We start from the raw sequence: 18,020 nt of genomic DNA, 5'->3' as shown, positions 1-18,020 counted from the left end.
TCCCGCCATCCATCCATGTCTCCTTCCATTCATCCATCAATCCATGTCTCCATCCATCCCTCCATGTCTCCATTCATCCATGTCTCCATCCATCCATGTCTCCATCCATCCATTTTTTTTTGCAATGAATCAGTGTAAAAGTAGCCTTACCTTTTTTTACAAAGTTAAAAAGCTATTAGTGCAGTGGCCTCTATGATGGGTAATTAGAGTAACAAAAATTGTATAGGTGTACCATCATCCAGAAATGAGTAATCAAAAGGATTGGAAGCCAGATCCCCAGTCAGGCGACCAAAAGTGGGGGCATGTTGGACTATTACGGTACGATAAGCAGAGGTATTAATATGAAATATAAAAAAGCAGTAATAAAAATTAGAATTGTTTTTATTGATGCAGAAGACACAACAATGGTAATACAATAAAACATAATAAAAGTACAGGTATATCACCAGTAGGGTCATTGGTATACAATACAACACAAAATCTCAGATATCATATCCTCGACTAGTTTCGCGGACATAAACCGCTTCGTCAGGAGGGAATCTAGAGATGATTTTGAGCACAACAGTCTCAACCTAGCAAATAAAGGATATACAATAAAATTACCAAAATACATAATCAATATAATTATAATCTAGCATCAATGTTAACAAAGGGTAATGCAACGTTCTAGGGGGAGGGGAGCGAGTCTGCTTACCCAGGTCCCAACAGGTCCCAGGCGCGCGGCCCCATCGCCCTAGAGTGTTCTCCCACGGCGACCTGGGGGAGCTAACAGAATGACGGGGGTAATAAGCAAAAGGTAAAAATTATCGGGTGGGTAGTGAGGTAACCTAAATTACCACGCACAGGGGTAGAAATAAAGAATTGTGAATAAATAATAAATAAATGATAAAAAATGTGGGGGTGATACTAAAAGGTGGTGATAAGGGGAGTGACTGGTGAGGGATATGAAATTGACATAAATTGAACCTTAAGTGTATGAAGAAAAGAGGATGGGTATGTGACCGAAAGGTGAGGATAGGTGATAAAGGCCAAAAGGCATGGTGGTGCATAAATTGAGACAGTGGGGAGGTGAGAAGGAAAGATAGGGGCCAAGGGGCGAAGAGAGGGAGGGGGAGGGGCTGGGGACGGAGAGGAGGAAGGGGAGGTGGGGAGGTAGGGAAGGCCAGGGGGGGGGGAAGGGGGAAGGGAGGGCCAGATGAAGGAGGGGGGGGAGGGGGGGGAGAAGGGAGGGAGGGAAACACAAAGGGGAGGATAGAAGGGGAGGAAGGCAGGGAGGGAGAGAGGAAGGAGGGGGCAAGGGAGGATGTAACAGTGGGGGCTGAGTGAACGGGGGGGTGGAAGTACCTGGTGCTAGTATAGACGTGGATGGATATCCATGGGGGGCACCCTGCCAAAGCAAGTGCCATGGTGGGATGAATAAAAAGATAATTGAGGCTGTGAGCGATGGGTGAGCACAGATCACAGCACGTTCAACTCAGCCTAGGGCAACTGCAGAGGAAAAAATAGTATGTTAATTGGTCGATACTAGTGCCCAGAGGTACGGGACTTGAGTGAAAGGTAGAAAGGTACTGACCTCAGACTTGCGCCAGGCTGATATGGGTATGGAGACCTAGGAATGATGAACCGACCGTCAAGATAGCAGGACTAGCCTGCCATTTGTAGCTCCCAACCCTGCGACGCTGCGCCGCGCTCCTGTGGGACGCTGGCGCGTGACGTCACAGGGTCGGAGGTTCCACATGGCGCGCGCACGAAGAGATCGCGCGCGCACGCATGCGCACTGGCCATCTGGCCACGGGGACGACGTCCCCAACCAATACACTGGACACTGTGCAGACAAACAGCATGCCTGTATCCCATAGTCTGTTCAGCCTGTGCCAAGATACATGCTGTGCTTGAGCGGGGGGCGTGTTCAATAAGTAGGCTGTGATAGGGAGGGGGATGTGTGCCAGAGGCAGGCAGTGATTGGTTGGGGAGTGTGGTGGCTGACAAACTACCCAATAGAGGCATGCCGTGTGTCTACACAGTGTCCTGTACCTCTGAATGGCCAGCCAGATGATCAGTTTGTATGGTCAGTTTAGAAGAAGGGAGAAAGGTGACCGGTGGGATTAACCAGGTTCTTCCGATGGAAGAAGTACATGAAAACAATAGAAACGACATTTATAAAATACACATTCTGCATATGAACACACACAGAAAAATACAGGATTTAGAGTAAAACTTTAAAATGAAGTTGTTTTTTTATAGTTCAGTAGAACAATTGTATGTAGCTAAAATATGTGTGTGCATACAGAGAAATGTTGATGAATTGGCATTTGCTGGTTTATTTCAGGTTACATCGAACGATAATCAGACTTGCAATGATCAGCAATACTTTGAACAAACATTGGGGAAGTGCTGCTCCCGCTGTGAGCCAGGTAAGACGATCGCTCCTTGTTTTCTGGTATGAGAACGATCTGCCTTTATATATTAGCCGTTAATAATCAGAGCCACTCTTACATTTGCAACCTTGAAAGCACGAATCTCATTGGCTCTCGTGGACAATTTCCCAATGGATTCCACGCAGGGCCTCTTGTGGAAGAACGATGATGAGACTCCAGTCATTACATCACCTGTAGGGCGGCCCATTTATTACAATGCAGAAATGAGGTCCCTGACTGTTCTCTGCGCACCGCATAGAATCGCATGGTGGTGCTGCGGCAGCATGCGTTCCAGTATGCATGAAAACCTGTGCCTATGCAGATGTGTGGGGATACAATCACAGTGTATAGCACACCACATATATACAATGTATGGCACACCACATATATACAGTGTATGGCACACCACATATATACAATGTATGGCACACCACATATATACAATGTATGGCACACCACATATGTACAATGTATGGCACACCACATATATACAATGTATGGCACACCACATATATACAATGTATGGCACACCACATATATACAATGTATGGCACACCACATATATACAGTGTATGGCACACCACATATATACAATGTATGGCACACCACATATATACAATGTATGGCACACCACATATGTACAGTGTATGGCACACCACATATATACAATGTATGGCATACAATGTATGGCACACCACATATATACAGTGTATGGCACACCACATATATACAATGTATGGCACACCACATATATACAGTGTATGGCACACCACATATATACAGTGTATGGCACACCACATATGTACAGTGTATGGCACACCACATATATACAATGTATGGCACACCACATATATACAATGTATGGCACACCACATATATACAGTGTATGGCACGCCACATATATACAATGTATGGCACACCACATATATACAGTGTATGGCACACCACATATATACAATGTATGGCATACAATGTATGGCACACCACATATATACAGTGTATGGCACACCACATATATACAATGTATGGCACACCACATATATACAGTGTATGGCACACCACATATATACAGTGTATGGCACACCACATATGTACAGTGTATGGCACACCACATATATACAATGTATGGCACACCACATATATACAATGTATGGCACACCACATATATACAATGTATGGCACACCACATATATACAATGTATGGCATACAATGTATGGCACACCACATATATACAGTGTATGGCACACCACATATATACAATGTATGGCACACCACATATATACAGTGTATGGCACGCCACATATATACAGTGTATGGCACGCCACATATATACAGTATATGGCACACCACATATATACAATGTATGGCACACCACATATATACAGTGTATGGCACGCCACATATATACAGTGTATGGCACACCACATATGTACAGTATATGGCACACCACATATATACAGTGTATGGCACGCCACATATATACAGTGTATGGCACGCCACATATATACAATGTATGGCACACCACATATATACAGTGTATGGCACACCACATATATACAATGTATGGCACACCACATATATACAGTGTATGGCACACCACATATATACAATATATGGCACGCCACATATATACAGTGTATGGCACACCACATATGTACAGTATATGGCACACCACATATATACAATGTATGGCACACCACATATATACAGCGTATGGCACACCACATATATACAGTGTATGGCACACCACATATATACAATGTATGGCACACCACATATGTACAGTTTATGGCACGCCACATATATACAGTGTATGGCACACCACATATATACAGTGTATGGCACACCACATATGTACAGTGTATGGCACGCCACATATGTACAGTTTATGGCACGCCACATATGTACAGTTTATGGCACGCCACATATATACAGTGTATGGCACACCACATATGTACAGTGTATGGCACGCCACATATGTACAGTTTATGGCACGCCACATATGTACAGTTTATGGCACGCCACATATGTACAGTTTATGGCACGCCACATATATACAGTGTATGGCACGCCACATATATACAGTGTATGGCACACCACATATGTACAGTGTATGGCACACCACATATATACAATGTATGGCACACCACATATATACAATGTATGGCACACCACATATGTACAGTGTATGGCACACCACATATATACAGTGTATGGCACACCACATATGTACAGTGTATGGCACACCACATATATACAATGTATGGCACACCACATATATACAATGTATGGCACACCACATATATACAATGTATGGCACACCACATATATACAGTGTATGGCACACCACATATATACAATGTATGGCACACCACATATATACAATGTATGGCATACAATGTATGGCACACCACATATATACAGTGTATGGCACACCACATATATACAATGTATGGCATACAATGTATGGCACACCACATATATACAGTGTATGGCACACCACATATATACAGTGTATGGCACGCCACATATATACAGTGTATGGCACGCCACATATATACAGTATATGGCACACCACATATATACAATGTATGGCACACCACATATATACAGTGTATGGCACGCCACATATATACAGTGTATGGCACGCCACATATATACAGTGTATGGCACGCCACATATATACAGTGTATGGCACACCACATATGTACAGTGTATGGCACACCACATATATACAGTGTATAGCACGCCACATATATACAGTGTATGGCACACCACATATATACAGTGTATGGCACACCACATATGTACAGTGTATGGCACACCACATATATACAATGTATGGCACACCACATATATACAGTGTATGGCACGCCACATATATACAGTGTATGGCACACCACATATATACAGTGTATGGCACACCACATATATACAGTGTATGGCACACCACATATGTACAGTGTATGGCACACCACATATATACAGTGTATGGCACACCACATATGTACAGTGTATGGCACACCACATATATACAATGTATGGCACACCACATATATACAGTGTATGGCACGCCACATATATACAGTGTATGGCACACCACATATATACAATGTATGGCACACCACATATATACAGTGTATGGCACGCCACATATATACAGTGTATGGCACACCACATATGTACAGTATATGGCACACCACATATATACAATGTATGGCACACCACATATATACAGCGTATGGCACACCACATATATACAGTGTATGGCACACCACATATATACAATGTATGGCACACCACATATATACAGTGTATGGCACACCACATATATACAATGTATGGCACACCACATATATACAGTGTATGGCACACCACATATATACAGTGTATGGCACACCACATATATACAGTGTATGGCACACCACATATATACAATGTATGGCACACCACATATATACAGTGTATGGCACACCACATATATACAATGTATGGCACACCACATATATACAGTGTATGGCACACCACATATATACAATGTATGGCACACCACATATATACAGTGTATGGCACACCACATATGTACAGTGTATGGCACACCACATATATACAGTGTATAGCACGCCACATATATACAGTGTATGGCACACCACATATATACAGTGTATGGCACACCACATATGTACAGTGTATGGCACACCACATATATACAATGTATGGCACACCACATATATACAGTGTATGGCACGCCACATATATACAGTGTATGGCACACCACATATATACAGTGTATGGCACACCACATATGTACAGTGTATGGCACACCACATATATACAGTGTATGGCACACCACATATATACAGTGTATGGCACACCACATATATACAGTGTATGGCACACCACATATGTACAGTGTATGGCACACCACATATATACAGTGTATGGCACACCACATATGTACAGTGTATGGCACACCACATATATACAATGTATGGCACACCACATATATACAGTGTATGGCACGCCACATATATACAGTGTATGGCACACCACATATGTACAGTATATGGCACACCACATATATACAGTGTATGGCACACCACATATATACAATGTATGGCACACCACATATGTACAGTGTATGGCACACCACATATATACAATGTATGGCACACCACATATGTACAGTGTATGGCACACCACATATATACAGCGTATGGCACGCCACATATATACAGTGTATGGCACACCACATATGTACAGTATATGGCACACCACATATATACAATGTATGGCACACCACATATATACAGTGTATGGCACACCACATATATACAATGTATGGCACACCACATATCTACAGTGTATGGCACACCACATATATACAGTGTATGGCACACCACATATATACAATGTATGGCACACCACATATATACAGTGTATGGCACACCACATATCTACAGTGTATGGCACACCACATATATACAGTGTATGGCACACCACATATATACAATGTATGGCACACCACATATAATCTGAATAGCTGCACATTTCTCTGCATGTCGCCAAAGTCTGCGTTTTCCACGTGTTCCTGAAACGTACCGATGTGTAATATCTATACATGAAAAACACATGAAAACGAGTTCAATATTATAATCTATGAAGCTCTTCACACCAGTGCGTTGCGTTAGATGGCAGTGCCCGGCATTTTTTGCTTGTTGCAATTTTTGTGTGTTTTAGTAAAAATGCGCGTTTCATTGGCAAGGCACTAAAAACGCACTAAAAACGCACTAAATGCATTATGTGCTTTGGAGAAAGATCACATGACAGTGTGAATGGACCGTTACTTCTTACCAGTGTATATTTCATCAACTAAAGCATTTTTGTAGACTAAACTAACACTACTTTAGTCGACTAAAACTAAAACAATTCAGATGACTAAAATATGACTAAAACTAAAATAGCATTTTAGTCAAAGGACTAAAACCAAATCAAAATTTGCCGTCAAAATTAACACTGCATAAATAAGAATAAATAGAGGGCATCTACTAAGCTGCTGAAAGAAAAAAAATGAGGAAAAAGGTTTTTCTTATTTTTTTTCTTAATATTTAATGTTGGTGATATTTTCAGTGTGATGACATTACAGACAATAGAGGTGACAGGTTCTTTTTTTTAAACTTTATAAAGTTGCACTTCTGTTTGTCAAAAACAATATTTTTGTCTATCAAACTTGGTTTTTATAGAGAAATACTTCAATAATGCATTACAAATTTACTAAACCTATTTGATTTTAGTCGACTAAAATACAACAAACTAAAACAATTCAGAAGACTAAAATAAGACTAAAACTAAATAGAAATTTGACGTCAAAATTAACACTGGTTCTTACCTACTAATAGTATTGCTTTGTGCAGCTAATGATGATCGAGCCGAGCAAAGTTCGGTTAGCTGGACGTGCATCGAAGAATTGAAAAAATTTGTGAATCCCAAACAGTGGCAGCTGGTGCTCAAAATTTTTTGGGGGGCGCAAACAAACTGAAAAATTCTGAAAAAAACCCCCATCAATTGCAGCCTCACTCTGTTCATCAATTGCAGCCACTCTGCCCATCAATTACAGCCTCACTCTGCCCATCAAACGCAGCCACTGTGCCCATCAAATGCTGCAAGTGTGCCCATCAAACGCTGCAAGTGTGCCCATCAAATGCTGCCACTGTGCCCATCAATTACAGCCTCACTCTGCCCATCAAACGCAGCCACTGTGCCCATCAAACGCAGCCACTGTGCCCATCAAATGCTGCAAGTGTGCCCATCAAACACAGCCACTGTGCCCATCAAATGCTGCAAGTGTGCCCATCAAACGCAGCCACTGTGCCCATCAAACGCTGCCACTGTGCCCATCAAACGCAGCCACTGTGCCCATCAAATGCTGCCACTGTGCCCATCAAACACAGCCACTGTGCCCATCAAACGCAGCCACTGTGACCCCGCCCTCTCGCCATCTGCCCAGCACTTCTGTCTCGGTGGGGCAGCAGGTGACGGCGGCGAGCGGTGTCCTCCATTTGTCTCCTCCCGTCCTCTCCTCCTGATAGGCGTCCAATCACAGCGCCTGTCATTTCAGCCAATCAGGTGATGGGTAACAGACCCGAGCACCTGATTGGCGGAGAGGCGATTCAGGAAAGTGAATGATTATTCGCTTTTCTAACACACCTGGGTGGACTGTGAGCGCCAAGCATGGCGCTCACAGGTCACCTATTTTGAAGCTTATTAGAGCCTATGGCTCCAATCAGGTGCTTCAAAAACACCCCCCCGCCACTGTAATTCAGGCACCCCCTTTTTTGGGTGCCTGAATAGGGGCGCCTGAATAGAGGGTGTATAAGTATAAAGAGTGGTGTATATTTTAGGGCATTCCCATATTGAGGGTATGTGACCTGGTGTGGTACAGAGGGGGCCACACACTCACTGCCCCTCCCTTTCCTGGCCATGTTGTATGCTTGGATAAAGGTCTAATATGACTTCTAGGGGGGAATCCACCCTACGGTTTTTAGTTGCAGACAGACCGTGCCCCAGGCTGTTAGCAGAACGTTTGTCTCTGCAATAGGGGTCAAGAATGTCGCTGACTGGTGCTGCCACCTGATCGCTGGGGAAAATGCAGCTACCACTGGCTTCACCATCACTGGAGAACTAAGAGAGACCAGCTGTCACCCCAATAGTTGGTAGGAAGCTGCTGGCCAAGCTCTACTGTACCTTATTACATAGGAACAGTATTATATGCTTAAGATACTATACAGGGGCCTGGGTTAAGAGGAACTTATCTTGAGCGTTCCAATGCTGGATCTGGGCCCCAACATGCTGGCCAGCAGGGAAAAGTTTTAATACAGACTGACAGACTGTTATTGTAACATTGCCCCTCAGGCAGGACCACCCTCAGCATAGGGATAAGGGGTTATCCTCCAGACCACTGGCTTATTATCATCAGTATGTCCTATTTCCTACTATGTATATATTTTTGTTTACCAGATGTATACCCTATTTGCTGTTCTTTTACTTGTTTGTTTAAAGAGGTGGTTGCTGCCTCTATTTGGTTATTGTAGTATTACGTATATTGTTGTAGTGAATACTCCCTCTTAAGCCTGGGTATGTCAGAGAGCATGGTGCTACTTACAACAGTGTATGTCAATTAATGAGCTAAAGGGGGCCCCTAACATCACCAAAGGGACCCACACAATCTTCAATAAATGTAATGCTTGGGAGGACTGTCAGAGACAGCAGACCCCTTTGGGTGGCGGGTGTCATACACCAAATGGCTGGTTGGGCACCAGGGACGTACAGAGTCGTGGTCTCTGGGAACCCGAGGACCTGAGAAAATAGGGGCACCTATGGGGGGCCGGGTGTCATTCCTGTAGCAAGATCCCAGGCCTCCTTTGATCTAATGAGGACACCAGGGCCAGGGATAGCTGACATCCTTCTGTATATGGTGGGTTGTGAGGTATGGTGGGTGCAGAGAAGTTGAAGTTGAAGTTATTGGGCGCCAGCCACTTCTTAAATGCAAAAGAAAGTTTATTTCCTTTAACAATCTTTTTTTGGGGGTTGGGGCCAGGACACTCTTAGATATTTTTAAGATTAATTGGCAGACTCCGAGACTTCAATAGGAGGACAGCCAAGCAGGGAAAGGTATCCAGCAAGACGTCACATCTGCACATTCAGGAATGCTGTCTCCTATGGCAACGGTCTCTACCAGTTCCTAACACAAAGCATAACAGTTCTTTCACCTTCACTACAATCACTTCTTGTAGTTCTTCCATACACTGAGCTCCCGGTCTCTCACTAGACCCTCTGATTCACTGCCACTGAACCCCTTGAGCTCCTCCAATTTTCGCGGTGGTATCTTCCTCAAGCGTCACCCCCGCTTCTCTGCTGGGTCCCTAGCTTGGCACTCCCGATACTTCTCAAGCTTCACCCCACTGACCGGCTTGGTCTCTGCCTTGACACACAAGGCTGCTCTGCAAGTGTCACCTCCTCTGGTTGGGTCCCTGGCTGGATACCCACTGAAGTTTCCCGATTCTCCACCGTCCCCGGTTGGTGAGAATGTTGCTCCGGTACTTGCTCTCGTTACTCACGGTGGTCCCTGGTAATAAGGTGGTTGGTTCCTTAGTGGTGACAGCTTCCCCTCTACCTCTGACCACGACAGGTTCTCCGGCCGACAGAACCGTCACTTCTGGTTGGACTGCAAGCCACAATCCCAACCCTGCACTGCTCTCTTGCTTTTGGATAGGCCCTCAGACAGCCTGGCAGCCAGATGTGCCCGGGATAGGCCCAATCTCCAGACTAGCAGCCCGGGGCAGTACGACACACGTCCACCCGGACAGCCGTCCAGGTGGCACAGAACAACAATCCCCTGACCCCACCCAAATATATAGGTTCTCCCAGCAGGCCAAGGGATTCAAGAAAACCCCTGCCCATTGGCTGAGATACTCCATATACCCATAACCTGACCTTGGGTTGCCCTTCTAATATCTAGTACCACCAAGTACCCGGCCACCTAGTGGTAGAAGAGAAAAGTGCCACAAGGCCAAACTTAAGGAGAAATCAATAGATCTCTAACAATCAACCAGGATAACTACTCCTGGCAAGTAAATTTGTGAGGAGCTCCCTGCCTAAACTCCAGGGTGCTACATACCAAAGAGCCGCAGGTTGGGCACCAAGGACATACAGAGTCGTGGTCTCTGGGAACCAGGGTCCGGAGATAATGGCGGCACCTTTGGGGGGGCCGGGTGTCATATACCAAAGGGCCGCAGGTTGGGCACCAGGGACGTATAGAGTTGTGGTCTCTGGGAAGATAATGGCAGCACCTTTGGGGGGGCCGGGTGTCATATACCAAAAGGCTACAGGTTGGGCACCAGGGACGTGCAGAGTCGTGGTCTCTAGGAACCAGGGGCCAGAGATAATGGCAGCACCTTTGGGGGGGCCGGGTGTCATGTACCAAAGGGCCGTATAGAGTTGTGGTCTCTGGGAAGATAATGGCGGCACCTATGGGGGCCGGGTGTCTTATTTTGCTGTATGGGTTTATTTGCCATGAGAAAACTTTACCAACAGGAAACCTGCAGAGTCAGAGGCTTGTTATTTCCTGAACCGAAAGGGGAAATGTCCACTTCTACTTTCCAACACACGCTGACTGCGGTTCTTGGAGGCGTCAGAGGTTCTTGTGACGGAGATCGGGGACTGTTACTAGGGATACACAAAATTCTGTAGCAAAGGACAGGCACTGAATGAAACGATTGGCTTGCTGAGATGCTCATTTCTGAAGAAGTAGCTCTTCTTGGCACCAAGATAAATATAATCTTAGAAACTGTTGTGTCCTCACCTAGGATCGCCGCGGTTCTCATAATTAGGGGTGTGGTCTGTGTAAGAAATATCTCATTATATGCAATTGCCCTTTAAGGACGGGTCATAAGAGATCAGGAGATGTCAATGTATATGGGATGGCTTACTAAAAGCAAAATAGGCTCTTCACTTTGCAAAGGGAATTTTCTCTTTAAAGAGTAACTCCCCTTTTGGTCAGAATAACCCCTCCCCCTCTCTGTACATTGCAGGGATTATAACAAACGTTGTAGCAGACGTAATTGTGAAGAAATCGCTGTTTGTTTCTCTGTGTCCATATGTGGAGTGAATGTGAATGGGAGTGACTTTATAATTATCAATCAGCTGCTGCACCTGCAAAGTGGAAAGGAAAAGGGAATTTTTAATAACATTCAAATACAATACGATGTCCCAATTGCATATGTTATGTTATATTTTTTATGTGCTAATTTTTTAGTGGAGTTACCCTTTAACTTAGGGAATGTGGAGAAGTATCTTAGCCAGGATGATGGAAGTCAATGGAGCTTCATCTCATTCACTAAGCGAAGGCGAAATTCCCTTCGAACAGCCGATTTGTCTTTATTAAATGAATCTCCTAGACTCAGATTTGTGGTAGAAATAATCCTGTTACAGCGACCAGTGGCGTAGCTCGCACATCTGGCACCCGCGGCTGCCCCCCTCCCAAGAGAAATGGTATGTGGTAATATAGCGGCGCCACGCCAAAACTCTGGGTGTGGTCAGGTTGCATCAACAGTGGGAGGGGCTTAAAAAGCCATATGCTTTAATGACTGTAACAGACACTACAAACCTCAGTACATTCACTTTAATAAAATAAAACTTTTCTATTTACTACACACAGCTAGCCCACTAATGGACCGCCCACCGTCATTATACGGCGGGACTTTGAAGAGGGATATCGTTGTTATGGCAGCAGCTAGCTAAGCCCGCTATCCTCTTCTTCAGCAGGCGGTCCGCTCTCAGATGAAAGTGGTCTTAGCTGCGGATTCGCCATGAGATCACTTTTATCGGTGGCGGGAGAGGGACCCCCCCCATCGCTTACCGGAGCCGCCATCAGCGGCGATCGCATCCTCTGCCCTCTGTGGTATGGAGAGGAGTGAGGGGAAGATGGCCCCCCATCGCCTCCATACCATTGCAGGGCAGAAGCGACATCAAAACGTCACCCACAGCTCTTAAAGGGACATTTTTATTTATTTATTTTTTCAAAGTACATTTTAGTGTAAATATGAGATGTGAAGTCTTTTTGACCCCCCAGATCTCAGATTTAAGAGGCCCTGTCATGCTTTTATTCTATTACAAGGGATGTTTACATTCTTTGTAATAGGAATAAAAGTGACACATTTTTTTTTTTAAAGAACAGTGTAAAAATAAAAAATAAAATAATTAATAAAAAATAACACGCCCCGTCCCGCCGAGCTCGCGTGCAGAAGTGAACACATATACGAGTATCGCCGACATATGAAAATGGTGGTGAATAAAAGTGTAGCGCTAAAGGTTTAAGATGCACAGTACAAACCATGCAAAAATGAAAATAAAATGAATCACTGAAAGGGCCACATACATCTGATGGGTAAATCAATGTCCTCAATCAATATCAGTAAAACATAAGTAACATGCCCAAACGTGATAGTGTGCATAAGTGAAAAACACAATCTATATTGTTATGATGAAAACACGTCCATAAATGATGAAATGATGAATCTGTACACCATGGGACACCAAAAAAATCGTGAGAAGGTGAAGATGTACTTGTGAAGGAACCACCACCAAATATAGGGAGGCTTACCAAAAGGTTTGAACACACTAGGGCATACGCACTGTGTGTCAAACAGGCTTTCTTTTACATCAAATGGACCCTTGGATGGTACCGTCAAGGTGATGTATGTGAATGGCCGCCGAATAGAATCTTGGAGAATGTGATGCCAGGAATGGACCCACGCTCAAAATTCCACGGGCAGTTGCAGAGTACCAAAGAGGAAATAGAAATGGACCATAGCGTAATTCCATAAAATAAACCACATTTATTAAAAATACGAAACCACTCACATGGATATGTATAAAACAGCGCTGATTAAAATCGAAAAAGGCAGCAGTGTGGATCGTCCCGATGCGTTTCGTCTCCAAAGGACATCATCTGGGGTGTCCATCCACTGCTGCTAGTCCCATATTTATAGACATTGTGACCCCCAACATGAGTCAAAATCGCAGCCATTGCGGTGTGTGTAGAACATACTTCCAGTGTATTCAAGATGGCGATCCAGCGTGCGTTCCACAATGCTACACTGGGTAATGTGAACGTGCGTTCCACACGGTCCTCAATGCATCATCCAATAGAAAAAGTCCTGGGTGAGGGGCGAGGCAATCTACGTCAGCGTAACCCACATACATCGGCGGCCGAGTGCAAGACAACATCCCACGTCCGACGGCACTCGAGGCCCTCGGACATGCGCATTGTCACCATGCGGCAACGCACTAAGAGAAAAGGGCCCGTGAATGCGAATTCGCAGCGTGCGTCACACGTCATCACTCACTCAGGGGTACACGTGACCGGGTACAACAAGCAGGGAGGGACAAAATCTCACTCCGTGATGTGCGTAATAGGACCCGAAGTATGGACCTAAGAAGCGGCACATGGGTGACTACATGTGTGGAATACCTATAACCAGAAGGGGAAAATTAATATTTATAAAAGAATATTTAAAATATAAAATATGAGTGTATGAATGAAATGACAGGTTACAGAGGGAATATCCCCGTTGGTGTCATAGCAAAAACTAAGAATGGAATGTAAATATTTATGAGTTCCAAACTATGCTCGGAATAGTCCCCTCTAATGATGATTGGGATCGAAAAGACTAGAATGGTGAAATAGATAAATAGGAGGACATGAAGATTCAATATAGATAAATAAATGAAAAAAATATGTAAAAAATAATGAATACTCAAATAAAAATTGTATGTGCCAAGCGCAAGAGTGTGTAAAAATAGTGACAATTTAAAAACACTTGCAAACAGTAAAAGGATGCAAGAGAATAAATGCACCGCTCCTGGGATGGACTCTCATGTGGGGTTACATATATGATGAAAACACACATAATAAATCATAATACACAAGAAAAGAAAATGACTAATATACATATGTGTATAAAAACATATATAGATACTCATACTGAACAAAAAGAGAGAACAATCAATCGCTCATATTGCTAAAAGTGCAAATCTAATCAGATCAGGCTTGACTGATGAACGCGTTAATGTCCCATTCTATATTCATGCCAAAAGGCGAGTAGGAACGTAACTCGTAAATCCAGAAGGTCTCAAGTTGTGAGACACCTCTGGTTTTAGCCCCTCCTCTCCAGGGCGTCATATACCTGTCAATGATCAAAAATGAGGTGCCCTTTAAGCTGCGATCATGATGCAGCTTATAATGTCTCGGCACCGGATGTTTTGTGTCCCCACTCTTAATCAGGGCAATGTGATAGAAAATGTGCGAATAGTGCAACTAACATATTGCTTCCCGCAAGGGCAGGTGATTAAACAATATAGTGGGTCGCACACAGAAGTGTTTAATGGGGTACTGTTTGTTAGTAACAGAGGATCTAAAGCTGACCTCTCTGCGGCCCACCCCTGCATTGTGGTGACACTGTGCACTCTCTACACGGAAAAAAACACGGTCATATTGTGGAGAAATGTTGTACGTGTGGGAGGATTTATAATGTTAGGGGCTATTCTACTTTGAAGTCCCCATCAGAAGTCCCTTCAGATCAGAGTCCCCATCAGAAGTCCCCTTCACATCAGAGTCCCCATCAGAAGTCCCCTTCACATCAGAGTCCCCATCAGAAGTCCCCTTCACATCAGAGTCCCCATCAGAAATCCCTTCACATCAGAGTCCCCATCAGAAGTCCCCTTCACATCAGAGTCCCCATCAGAAGTCCCCTTCACATCAGAGTCCCCATCAGAAATCCCTTCACATCAGAGTCCCCATCAGAAGTCCCTTCAGATCAGAGTCCCTATCAGAAGACCCTTTCACATCAGAGTCCCCATCAGAAGACCCTTTCACATCAGAGTCCCTATCAGAAGACCCTTTCACATCAGAGTCCCCATCAGAAGTCCCCTTCACATCAGAGTCCCCATCAGAAATCCCTTTCACATCAGAGTCCCCATCAGAAATCCCTTTCACATCAGAGTCCCCATCAGCAGTCCCCTTCACATCAGAGTCCCCATCAGAAATCCCTTTCACATCAGAGTCCCCATCAGAAATCCCTTTCACATCAGAGTCCCCATCAGCAGTCCCCTTCACATCAGAGTCCCCATCAGAAATCTCCTTCACATCAGAGTCCCCATAAGAAGTCCCTTCACATCAGAGACCCCATAAGAAGTCCCTTCACATCAGAGTCCCCATAAGAAGTCCCTTCACATCAGAGACCCCATAAGAAGTCCCTTCACATCAGAGTCCCCATAAGAAGTCCCCTTCACATCAGAGTCCCTATCAGAAGTCCCTTTCACATCAGAGTCCCCATCAGAAGTCCCCTTCAGATCAGAGTCCCCATCAGAAATCTCCTTCACATCAGAGTCCCCATAAGAAGTCCCTTCACATCAGAGACCCCATAAGAAGTCCCTTCACATCAGAGTCCCCATAAGAAGTCCCCTTCACATCAGAGTCCCCATATGAAGTCCTTTCACAAGTCCCTTTACATCAGAGAGTCCTCATCAGAAGTCCCCTTCACATCAGAGTCCCCATCAGAAGTCCCCTTCACATCAGAGTCCTCATCAGAAGTCCCTTTCACATCAGAGTCCCCATCAGAAGTCCCCATCACATCAGAGTCCCTATCAGAAGTCCCTTTCACATCAGAGTCCCTATCAGAAGTCCCCTTCACATCAGAGTCCCTATCAGAAGTCCCCTTCACATCAGAGTCCCCATCAGCAGTCCCCTTCACATCAGAGTCCCCATCAGCAGTCCCCTTCACATCAGAGTCCCCATCAGCAGTCCCCTTCACATCAGAGTCCCCATAAGAAGTCCCTTTCACATCAGAGTCCCTATCAGAAGACCCTTTCACATCAGAGTCCCTATCAGAAGTCCCTTTCACATCAGAGAGTCCCCATCAGAAGCCCTTCACAGCAGAGTCCCCATCAGAAGTCCCTTCACATCAGAGTCCCCATCAGAAGTCCCTTCACATCAGAGTCCCCATCAGAAGTCCCTTCACATCAGAGTCCCCATCAGAAGTCCCTTCACATCAGCGAGTCCCCATCAGAAGTCCCCATCACATCAGAGTCCCCATCAGAAGTCCCTTCACATCAGAGAGTCCCCATCAGAAGTCCCTTCATATCAGAGTCCCCATCAGAAGTCCCCATCACATCAGAGTCCCCACCAGCAGTCCCTTCATATCAGAGAGTCCTCATCAGAAGTCCCTTCATATCAGAGAGTCCTCCCTCTCCTCCCCCTCCCACATGTACTCACAGTTTTGAAGGCAGCTTCTCATTCCTCTCTCCAGTCATGTGATAACAAGTGATAGGGGAGACAGGAAGGAAAGTCTACCATTGGTCTATCGCCCCCTGCAGGCTGGAGGGAGCATAACGCCTAATGCTCTCTCCAGCAAGTGATGGAAGCTGCTCCTCCTGACAGGAGTGAAATCGCGATCACTCACTATCTGTGAGGAGCGGCTCCAGGACCGCACCTGACTGGTCCACTGAGCCATCGGCCCACCGGGAAACTCCCAGTAGTCCCGATGGCCAGTCCATGCCTGGAGAGGGGGCTCAGGTAAGTATTAGGGGGAAGGGGCACACAGAAGGTTTTTTACCTTCATGTTTAGAATGCACCTTCTGCCTTTACAACCCCTTTAAGAAAGAATGTGCTGTACTTAGAATGCAGTAGTCAGGAGTGAGAAATGTAAAGCACAGCGAGGGGAATTTATAAAAAAACTGGTGCAGTCAGAATGTGGAACAGCTGGCTGCCATGTAAACTCTGCTCTAGTTTTGATAAATTCCCCTAGGGGGTCATTCAGACAGGCCCTGAGACAGGTCCTATATGCTTCTCCTATCGAAGTGAGTGCACTGAATGCAGACACTGTTGGGATACATGCATCCCTTCCTGTCTGTATGTCACATCTTCACATTCCACTATGTCCATGCAGCTGCTGCATCCCAATTGACTTTGACTGGACTGCCTGCATAGGGATGTACAGAACACCAAGTACCGCGGTACCCGCCCATCACACTGGACATGGACG

At 44.9% G+C, this 18,020-nt stretch overlaps 1 protein-coding gene across 1 annotated transcript in view; it reads left to right on the top strand.

Annotated features, from left to right (window-relative positions):
• LOC141105509 (uncharacterized) overlaps window positions 1–18,020 on the top strand; it is a 157,249-nt gene that overhangs the window by 87,050 nt on the left and 52,179 nt on the right. Inside the window, exon 2 of the mRNA XM_073595367.1 lies at window positions 2,330–2,414. Within this exon, the coding sequence (XP_073451468.1) occupies window positions 2,330–2,414 (85 nt within the window). The remainder of the gene's footprint in view (window positions 1–2,329; window positions 2,415–18,020) is intronic.

This window comes from Aquarana catesbeiana, linkage group LG08 (genome assembly GCF_042186555.1).
Source record: "Aquarana catesbeiana isolate 2022-GZ linkage group LG08, ASM4218655v1, whole genome shotgun sequence".
Taxonomy (NCBI): Eukaryota; Metazoa; Chordata; class Amphibia; order Anura; family Ranidae; genus Aquarana; species Aquarana catesbeiana.
The sequence above is the reverse complement of the archived record's forward strand: the minus strand, read 5'-3'. Positions and strand labels throughout refer to the sequence as shown.